The sequence below is a fragment of the Hemiscyllium ocellatum genome, chromosome 17, assembly GCF_020745735.1.
Source record: "Hemiscyllium ocellatum isolate sHemOce1 chromosome 17, sHemOce1.pat.X.cur, whole genome shotgun sequence".
Classification (NCBI taxonomy): domain Eukaryota; kingdom Metazoa; phylum Chordata; class Chondrichthyes; order Orectolobiformes; family Hemiscylliidae; genus Hemiscyllium; species Hemiscyllium ocellatum.
This window is the reverse complement of record NC_083417.1, coordinates 29685200-29695642: the sequence shown is the minus strand read 5'-3', so window position 1 is coordinate 29695642 and position 10443 is coordinate 29685200. Positions and strand designations below refer to the sequence as shown.

The 10443-nt window shown below is 38.6% G+C and overlaps 1 protein-coding gene across 1 annotated transcript; it reads right to left on the bottom strand.

Moving 5' to 3' along the window:
• Nucleotides 1-547: 547 nt before the first annotated feature.
• On the bottom strand, nucleotides 548-6282 carry snai3 (snail family zinc finger 3). Its single transcript, XM_060837641.1, has 3 exons — nucleotides 6138-6282; nucleotides 3321-3953; nucleotides 548-754 (listed from the first exon to the last, which is right to left on the bottom strand). The coding sequence occupies exons 1-3, from the start codon at nucleotides 6211-6213 to the stop codon at nucleotides 573-575; spliced, it is 891 nt and encodes a 296-aa protein (XP_060693624.1). The 5' UTR covers nucleotides 6214-6282; the 3' UTR covers nucleotides 548-572.
• Nucleotides 6283-10443: the final 4161 nt, after the last annotated feature.

Genomic DNA, 10443 nt, shown 5'->3' with positions numbered 1-10443 from the left:
ATTGGGCTGGCAGGAGGAATGAAACACCTTCAGCCCATTTTCTTTTTCCACAGACTTCGGGGGCGGCCAAGAGAAAAGGGTGGGGCAATCCTCATGACTATTGACAAAATTTGAAAGAATAATGCTTTATTCTCCTGCCTAGACCACACATTCCTTTCAGTATCATTTCAATTTTACAGAAATCATATTCGCCTTTCAAGTTTACCTTTTCAATTTTGCATGTCATCTTTATCTAAGAAAGAGTGGGAAAGCACATTTCAAACTTTCACTGAGTACATGTATTTGCTTTTAATATTGGGTTACTATGAAATATCCAATATAACCAAGTTATATTTTAGCACAGTTGACAAGAAAATTTTATCACAACTAACTTAGTTCAGATTTATACTAGTGCAAAATGCCAACTCCAAGCTTGAGTCAGCATGAACTATTTTGAGCCTTGGCGAGCCAGTAAGTATGTCATATGAATTTTCATTCTTTTAATGCTAAAAACACAGCCACAACATAATAGTTATGCCTTCAGCTTGTTACAAAATAGGTTGTCTTTTTGATCGAAGAATCAAAAATCTTTGTCAAGATGTAAGACAGCAACCAGCCTCTTCATGTTTGGAAAGAAGAGACATTCTGGAGAAGGTCTTTGAGCAGCTCTTGCACTGGTATCTCTTCACATCAGAGTGTGTCTGCAGGTGGGCTCGGAGGTTTGAGCGATCTGCAAAAGCCCTGCTACAATGGGGACAGGCAAAAGGTTTCTCCCCTGCAATGGAACAAGAATAAAAACGGAGCAGAGTATGAAGATGCCACAATCACTCAATAAAAAGAGGATGCATAAATTTATTTTAAGTAATTAAAGTAAGTAAAGACAGGATACTAAATTGCCACTTCATCTACTTTACAAGCAAAAAGGATTTTCTCATCTCCACGCCACCAGCTTCAAATGCTCTCCTACAATCTCTTCCATCAGGCAGAAGATACAGAAGCCTGAAGACACGCACCAATAGGTTCAGGGACAGCTTCTTCACAGCCATTGTTAAAACTATTGAATGGACTCTCTAGCCTCAAATAATGCTGGTGTCGGTATTGTTCATCTCTCTTGTACACTGATGTTTTCTGTATGCTTCCATCTAAATCTTTTGATCTGTACATCCTTGTTTCCCAAAATCTACCTTTACTGCTTGTAAACAAAGCTTTTCACTGTACTTTGGTACAAGTGATAAATAAATAATTAATAAATAGAAATGAAGGAAAAACACTTGCATCCAGAACTTTACTTATTCCAGTTCATAACCACTTTAGGAATGAATGGGCAGCACAGCGACTCAGTGGTTACCACTGCTGCCTCAGTGTCAGGAACCCAGGTTTGATTCCAGCATTGTGCAAACTCCACACAGTTGCCTATTCTCATGTCTGCTTGGATTTCCAATGGGTATATTAATAAGGGTTTCGAGGGATATGGGCCAGGCGCTGGCAGGTGGGACTAGATTGAGTTGGGATATCTGGTTGGCATGGACGAATTGGACTGAAGGGTCTGTTTCCGTGCTGTACATCTCTATGACTGTATGACTGTATGCAGGTTAGGTCAATTGGCCGTGTTAAATTGCCTGTAGTGTTGAGAGATGTGTAGGCTAAGTGGGTTATTGATGGTAAACATGGAGGTTGTAGGGAGGGGGCTTGGGTTTAGGTGGAAAGTTTGGTGTGGACTGAAAGGAGTTTTTCCCCACTGTAGGGATTCTATGAATATGTCCTTCTTAAATTCCTATCCTCTGGTAACAAGGAGCTCCTAACTAAATCTTAAGTTGGGAAATATTTAAAGGAAATAATTGCACCCTCATTCTGTGCACTTCATTTCTGCACTAATGTTGTTTCAGAAGCTGGTTTAGCTGAATTATTTAAAACTCAAACTAGAATAAAGTCTTATGAGTAGTTCACTTTTGTACAGTTGTGTTATTAGTTCACTTTAAATTATTTGATACTCAGTTTTTAAAATGTACCTGATTGCCATATCATCATTCATGCCACGCATTTTGGGATTCCCCCAAATGGGGGAAATTTAATTCACTGCTTAATTGGAACAATGAAAATTTATATTGACCATTTAAACTAATACTGAAAGATTCCTGCACCTTTAATATTCAACCAACTGCTGACTGCAAGTTATAATGAGCATGCAGTGTAACTCCAAGGTTCTTATGACAGTGGTAGTGTCCCTGGCTCTGGGTCAGAATCTCCATGTTCAAGTACTACCTGTGCTGAAAATGTCTCAACATATCAGAATAGGTTGGTTTAAAAGCTTAGCTACTGGGCTGACTTTGTAAATGCCACCTCAACAAAGTTTGTGCTGTCCTGCTAGCAATTAGGGCTTTGATCTCACCCTTTTGTTTGGTATGCGCGCAGAGATTCAGTTTGTGGATTTAGTCCAGTTATTTAACAAGCTGCCAAGTTCCTAGAGAAGACCTCAAGTTAGGATATTCGAGCTTTGTTTGGGATGGTTTAAGAGACAAATCAATACCTGTATAGTGAACTAGGCAAAGACTGAGCACTATTCAGAGGTGGCTGACTGTCTGAACAATCTTCAACAGAATTATTCTTGGATTGAGTTTCCACACAATATGCTATAGGATGAATTATAGTCTTTCCTCATTCCAACCCATCATTCCAAACTATAACAGTTCCATGCTTTTCAAAGATGGAAAAGACAAAACATAATTGTGTTCCTTATTGGTTTATTTCTTTATTGCAATTTTTGGATATTTGAAACATTAATGGAAGGGCATTCTAGATTTCTACTTCTATCTCAGGAAATTGATGTTGAATGCCAAAGTCTGCATTTGACTTAACCTTTAGCTAGGAATTGAAAACAACAGGTCAGTTCTCCTAATGTAGGAAAGCACTCAGTTTACACTGTGTGTATGACATTCTCTGATAAGACATCTAAAATTGAGAACTTCGTTCACATTAATGTAAAATTCTTCCAGGACCATTGCTTTAAAGATGATAATTAATAGTTATGAGACAACCTTCACTTTGCTCAATTAAGAAACATCCATGAATACACAAGTTGCCCCCATCCACCTGTACTGGTTACCTTCAGTCCCTGTCAAAGTGGCACTTCTACCTACATATGAGCTTATGTAGTATTGTCTGCCAACATGCACTACATATTAGGAAAGGGAATAAAAGAGCACATTGTAGCTGAGTCCAATCCGGTCATCATCCTCATTCACGCATTAATTTTCTAGAAGTAGAACATGGAACAATGATCAGTAGTGGAAAGAAGGTTACTTATCACATTTTCTTAATCTTAGGGTTTTATTTGTACTTACCTGTATGTGTTCTGATGTGTCCCTGTAACAGCCATGGTCTTGAGAAGGCTTTACCACAGATTTTACAGACACAGGGCAGTGTGTGTGTCCTTATGTGCATCTTCAATGCACCCAGGCTGACATATTCCTTATCACAATACTTGCAGTTAAAGTATTTTCTAGTCTGTGATTCACAATGAAGCTGTCTGTGTTTAGATAGCCCAGATAAAGTATTGTACACCTTGCGACAGTGAAAACACTCAAATTTCTCCTGGATTGCTTCAGCAGTGCTTTCAACTTCAAGGATTTTTTCCTCAGAGTTGCTGTCTCCTTTTAAAGCACCATTGTTTGTGATTCTTCTTTTGGCTTTTTTAGAAAGGGACAGGTTAAGGTCATTCACTGTATCTCTTAGTGGGGTGCTGCTGCCTCTGACAGCCGTGCATTCCTTAACACTGATCTCCAGGCTTGGTTGGCTACTGAATGGAGTTTCTGTTCCAACATTGGCATCTGGAGGAGGGGGCAGACACACCCGGAGACTGATAGGAGCTCTGTCCCACAGTTTCGGTGGGTCACAAATGATGGGAGTGAGCACTTCGACCTGTGGCATCAGTGGAAATGCCAAACCCTTATACAAATAGGGTGAAAAGGCGGGTGCTGAAAAGAAAGCAAAACAAAACCTCAAATCATGCAAGTCACTTTTAACCTAATATTTCTAGAAGTGCTATTTATTGAAGATTCACCTCTAAACAGTTTTGTTCGTTTACAATATTCTAACTGCATATCACAAATTAAATCCCAGTTAAATAAAAGCAAACATTTCTTAACTTACACAAATTGAATTTTCAGATCTGTCATTTCACCAGTCCTACAAGAAAATATTATGCAGGAGAATGTTTCTGTTTATTGGGTTAAACTTATTTGTTTTTTCTCTGATTAAAAACCCCACTTAATACCTTTTTTGTTTTGTTGAGCTTACACATGTATACATTGGTTATAGTTCAGATTGCTCACAACCATAATGGTATCTGTTTTAACAATTCAGAAAGTTACATTGTTATATATAAACATAAGATGGAGTTCTTTAAATTAGAAACGATATGTTATTGATCTTGCAGCTATGCAAAGTGCTAGTTTTGAATCAAAAAGGAAAACGGTTTTGTAGAAAATAGATTGTGTCTTTAAAAGGGAAGAAAGACCTGCTATAGCTTGCAGTGCAACATCAGCAAAAAAATTGTGGAAAATCTTTTTCTATCATGCAAGGTTAATGACTATACAGGCCTCAAAATAAACCAATACAGAACTGGGGTGGATATTGTGCACAGTATTGATTTGCACTTTGCACATTCCAGAAATCTTAGAGGTGGAATTATGATGGTATGTCCAATTTCAGCAAGTTAAATTTTTCTTTAGAATGATTGAGATATAATTTGAGAGGGTATGTAGTCATCTGCACTGAAAATATATTTCTGGGGAAGTAGTTGGGAGGGTGCTATTTCTAAAAGGATCCTTCAAAGAAAACAAATCACACTGGGTAGGAGAAAACTTGAATATGGAGAATTGGAAAAAATACCAAACAAAATCTGATAATTATCTCACTCATTTAATTTAATTTTTTTTGTTTCAAAACAAAACTTATGTGTTTTAATAAGCAAAAATTAAAGCATACAATGTCTGTTAACTGTGCCTCAAGTAGAATGATGGGGGTTGAGAGTGTGGTGCTGCAAAAGTACAGCAGGTCAGGCAGCATCTGAGGAGCAGGAGAATCAATGTTTTGGGCATAAGCCAATTTCAGATTCCTGATGAAGGGCTTATGCCCAAAACATCAATTCTCCTGCTCCTCAGATGCTGCCTGACCTACTGTGTTTTTCCAGCACCACACCACATTTGGACTCTAATCTCCAGCATATGCAGTCCTCACTTTCTCATGTAAAATGGAGCATTTTTGAATTTAGTTTAAGTAGTGTATAATTAAAGTGATTACATTGAAAGTTGCTGTGATCCAAGCTTTCATTTATGTGAAGGAACAGATCTGTCAATTCCTCACTGGATTATTTCCCTACATCATATTGGGGAATGCATTGATAATGTATATCACACAGCTAATTTCTCTAAGTTTAACATGATCCTTTAACTGCTAAAGTTAAAGAAATATTTTATCTGAAAAGCAATGTCTTCCAGATAATGAAAATTGACCTTGTATAATTTTTTAAAGATATATAACAGTTAATTACTCGTTTCACATAAATCACTCTCAACGAGTAAAGCATCCCTTGGTGGTTCCCAAGTTAAAAGAGGAAGTCTGGCTTGGAACAGGAAACAAGTGTTTAAAAATAAACTACTTCAGAAAAAATGTAGTTTTATTAAAATATCAGCTCATGCCACACAGTCAGTAGGGAGGACAAAATACTTAGTAGAATAGCCTAAACAAGCGCGCTGCCTATTTGAAGACAATACAACTCCTGGACTGGAGGAGCCAGCATGTGAATAAGAATGCAAACCTCGTGTGAGGCTGTGCACCTGCTGGGATTCTCTTTATTGTACAAGCCGCGCTTCTACAAACTCTATTTGCTGAACAGCTTCACTGAATACAAAACTTTTCTTCGGTTTTAACGGGGGAAGGAAAATGCAGAAGCTTGTCATTCACATGGTCACACCGTGACAGTTCAGATAAATATCAGGCACTACAATTATTTACAAGCCTTTCTTAAAAATAAACAAAAAGGCAATTTCAACAGAACTAATTCGTGCAAGTTACTAGTCAATTACACGGCAACAAACTCTAAAAGCTTGCTCAATCAAACAAAAGCAATTGTTTAAAGCGTTTCAAAACTTCATTACCATTCTGAATTTCCAGCTGGCTGTAGTTGGGCTTTTTGGTGCTGCAATGCTTCTTAATGAGGAAAGAACGGGGCATAACTGCTGCTTTTCTTCCTGCAAAGACAGCATTCAGTCTCCAGCTCTTTGGAATCTGAAATCCGTTAGCTGAGCTTTCCAGATGGAGGGAATAAAAGTGACATAGAAGACCAGTGGGAGAACAAGTGGAACAGGAAACCTAACCCCACTTGTGGAAAATATCGGAGAGTCAGGTGCACGAAGGGGAGCGGCGTGTGGGGCTAACCTTCATTAACATAGACCTCCCGTCAATCCAATTAGGGACAGTGTCTGTAATGAGGGGAGGAGCCTGGCTCAGGCTGATCTCCCACCCCCCAGAACAGGTGCATCCCTGAACTGGAGACTGACGGCCTGAATTCTGGACAATTCCTTCAGTGAAATGGACCAGACCAGGATTTCACATTGCACAAACATAGGAATAACATCACAGGTCAAAGAGCATAAAATGTCTCTCAAAATCTGTGACAAAGTTCTCATCAAAAACAATGTCAGTCAGTTACTGGTAACAAATGAATTTCCAATGCTATTTAAACATTTTTTAAAAACTTTCCGCAAATCTGAATTGCCCTTTCCAGCGTGACATCGTCCTGTAGACATTTACCTGACTTGTAATGGAAGTAGTTCAACAATATGTTAGTATTTTACATATAGTACAAAATTTCATGAAGGAATTGTTTTACAAATGCATGTCAACATTGCAGCAGATACCTTCAACTAAATGTTTGCACTTCAGCGTTACTGATGTAAGTATTATTGTTAGAACATCGCACGTTGCGTGCAGTATTTCCTCACCGTGCTCTCGCAGTGCGTCAGCAACCCTGAAGTGGAAACCCCTAACTCTCATTACAATTTGGCTTCTCTCTGGTCGAGTTCACAGCCAACAAGGCAGGGTTCACATGCAGATCGCTGTGTCCTACCAGGCGAATGAATACTGTACACCCCACTCAGTGTGTGTGTTAATATGTCGCAGGATTATCAATGATCCTTTCAGTATTTTGCTCTGCTGGGCAGATGAACTTCGTAATGAATGATCATATATAAACAACATTGAGTTAATTTGCATTTCGAAAATTGTACAGAACCAAATTAACTAAAAAGCAACAGGTAACAGTTAATTTGATACTGCTGTAAATGATTTTCCAGAGCTAAAAATAACGAGGACCGTATCAACAAACTAAAAGTGACTGGAGAATTCAGGAGACCTCTGATGCTTAACTGGTCTAGCCTACATGTGACCCAGACTCACGGCTATGTTGCTGACTCTTTGGTGCCCCTCTGAAATGGTCTAACAAGCGGCGTCAGTTAGCTCAATTGGCTAAATTAATATTTACTTTTTAAGCTAGATAAACATAAAACTACATCTCTCAAATTGCTATTACATCAAACACAACTATCACTAAAATTGTATTTAAAATTTCTTTGGTTAAAAATGCTTAGTGCAGTAAAGCACTTTTAATTTTAACTTATTACTATTTCCTTAATCTGATTTAACTCCCTGATACTAATCTTGCTAAAGTTTGATTGGTTCATGATACATCATGGGTTCAATGCCTGCACTGGCTGAAGTTATCATGAGGGATTCTCCTTAACCTGCACCTCACCTAAAGCATGCGGACCCTCAAATTAAACCATCACTAGTTGTCCCCTCTACTGAGGAAGTAGGAGAACAGCAACCTTAGCTTTTTCCAGGAGGCTGCTCAGTTCAAGGATATACTAGTGACAACTACATCATGTGAAAGAACAAAGAAAAAAAAAATTCAGCCTCATGGAGTTAGGTCACATTGTTCTGACATGAAGCTAGACGGTGAAATACTGAAATGGTCAAGGCCTATGGCAGATAGGTAAATTCAGGTTTAGAGCAGGTCACACATGAAAATCAAATCCCTTCAAAATAAATTTACCCAGTATAATCAATTTTAACTATTTCCCTCACCTGCGATACCATTATATTCTAAATATTTTCATTGCCATCCGGGAAATAGCTTATTACGTACCTTATACCATAAAATGTTACATAGACCAGAGAAAACTTTGGGCTGTTATTGTGTGATTGTTGGAGTGTTTTGCATATTTACTACAGCCCCAAACTCTCAGAACGAAGGGGTGGCTGAAAAATTCTAATACATTGTCTGACTTAAAACTTATTGGTAAAGATGTAGTGTGGGATTATTTTATAATATGATAAATATGAAGCTTTCATCCATCTTGTAAACTGAGGAGTGAAACAAATTATATTGGACGAAGTTGGATTCTGTACAACTCCTCTCCCTCAACCTGCTGCCAATTAATCCAGTAGTGGATGTGCAATATAGGGAGCAGTCCAAGTAAACCTGTGTGTTATTTTTGCTAGATCTAACTGAGGATCCCTTATTCGAAGACTCTTAGTGCCTGATGGAAGGACCCAATATTATGAGGAGAGAGCCTGCTTGGAATCATCAGCACATGCTGCCGATAACCCCCGCCTGCCACCACAACCCACACCCCCCGAACGCACATACACATTCCACCATTCACTTGGGGTCTGGAGCCCAGTTATGATACATAAAATCAAAGGACAGAGGTCATTTTGTGGCTGTACAGGAAATTAGTTAGGTCATTTTTGGAATACTGGTCTCCCTGCTATAGGAAGGATGTTGTGAAACTTGAAAGGGTTCACAGAAGATTTACAAGGATGTTGCCAGGGTTGGAGGAGTTTCAGCTATACGGAAACACAGAATAGGCTGAGGCTATTTGCCTTGGAGCATTGAAGGCTGACAGATGACCTTATAACGATTTGTCTCTTCTGAAGACTTCACAACAATGCCCTCAGCTCCTTCGTCCATATCGTTAATGTATAATGTGAATTGTTGTAATTCCAATACTGACCCCTGCAGAACTCCACTAGTCACTGACTGTCATCCTGAAAAAGATCCCTTTATCCCCATTCTCTGCCTTCTGTCAGACAGCCAATCTTCAGAATATAATGTAGGAAACTGAGGGTATGCAGTTCAGCTGGAAGAATAGAAAAGCCGAATATCACTTAAATGGAAAAAGATTGCAGGCAACTACAGCAGAGGGATTTGGAGGTTGTAGTGCAAGACTCACAAAAATTAGCATCTAGGTTCAGCAGGAAGACAAATGGAATATTTATCTTTATTCCAAAGGCAATTGAGTATAAATAAGGGGAAAGCTAATGGTACTTCACTCCAGTGGAGTTTGAATTCTATTGTACTGGCATTGTAGAAAATTCCACTGAAGTCAACATACAGGTCCTGCTTTTAGGAAGGCAACCAATCAGGGTTATGCTTATACAAGTCATCCAAAGAACTGCAGATACTCAAGATCTGAAACAAAAACAGGAATCGCTGGAGAAACTCAGCAGGTATGGCAGCATCTGTGGGGACAAAACAGAGTTAACATTTCAAGTCCAGTGACTCATCATCAGAACAGTTCTGAAGAGCTACTGGACTGGAAACGTTCGCTCTGTTTTCTCTCCATAGCTGTTGCCTGATGTGCTGAATTTCTCTGGCAATTTTGTTTATGTTCATACAAGTTTTGGCTACACCACTTTCTGGCCATGGGTTGGTCTGGTTTCAACCATTTAGTGAGGCAGGTCCCTCCCCAATCAGGTCGATTCACTATCTGCTTTGTCAGGTGGCTATAAAAGATCCATGGCACCCTTTTCTTTGTGGAAACTCTCAGAGTATTCGGCAACAGTTACAACTCTACTAAAAGCTCAAGCAGATTAACGGAATTTGTCTTCTTGCTTTTGATGAGATTTTCTCAATGCACCGATCAGTTGCTGCATATGCCAATAAAATAGTGGTAGTTATGGATGCCCTGAGGACTAGAAGTGGTTTTTAAAATGCAAATTCTTTTTAAACGCCATTACAGATGGGAAGTAATCAAAATCACTCTGTGCTATTTTCGTTGACAAAATAAGCAATATTGCTTTAGGAATACTTAATTATAATGACTTGATTACGGTGAAGAATGATATAGCTGGATAATACTACATCAGATTTATACTATCCCAAAAAGTATTTTGCCCATTATATCACATTTCCTTCACCTCAGAGGCAAGGTTTGAACTTCACACTGGTAGAATGACTAATTGTTGGTCTCATTCCATTCTGCATCAAAGATAAGCTTCAGCAGACTCTACTGTTACCATATGCAAAAAACCCCCAAATATTTAAGTTATAAAAGTAGTCAGGATATTTCAATAACATAATGATCTCCAGTGAAAACTATAAAGTCTTAAACTTGTTTG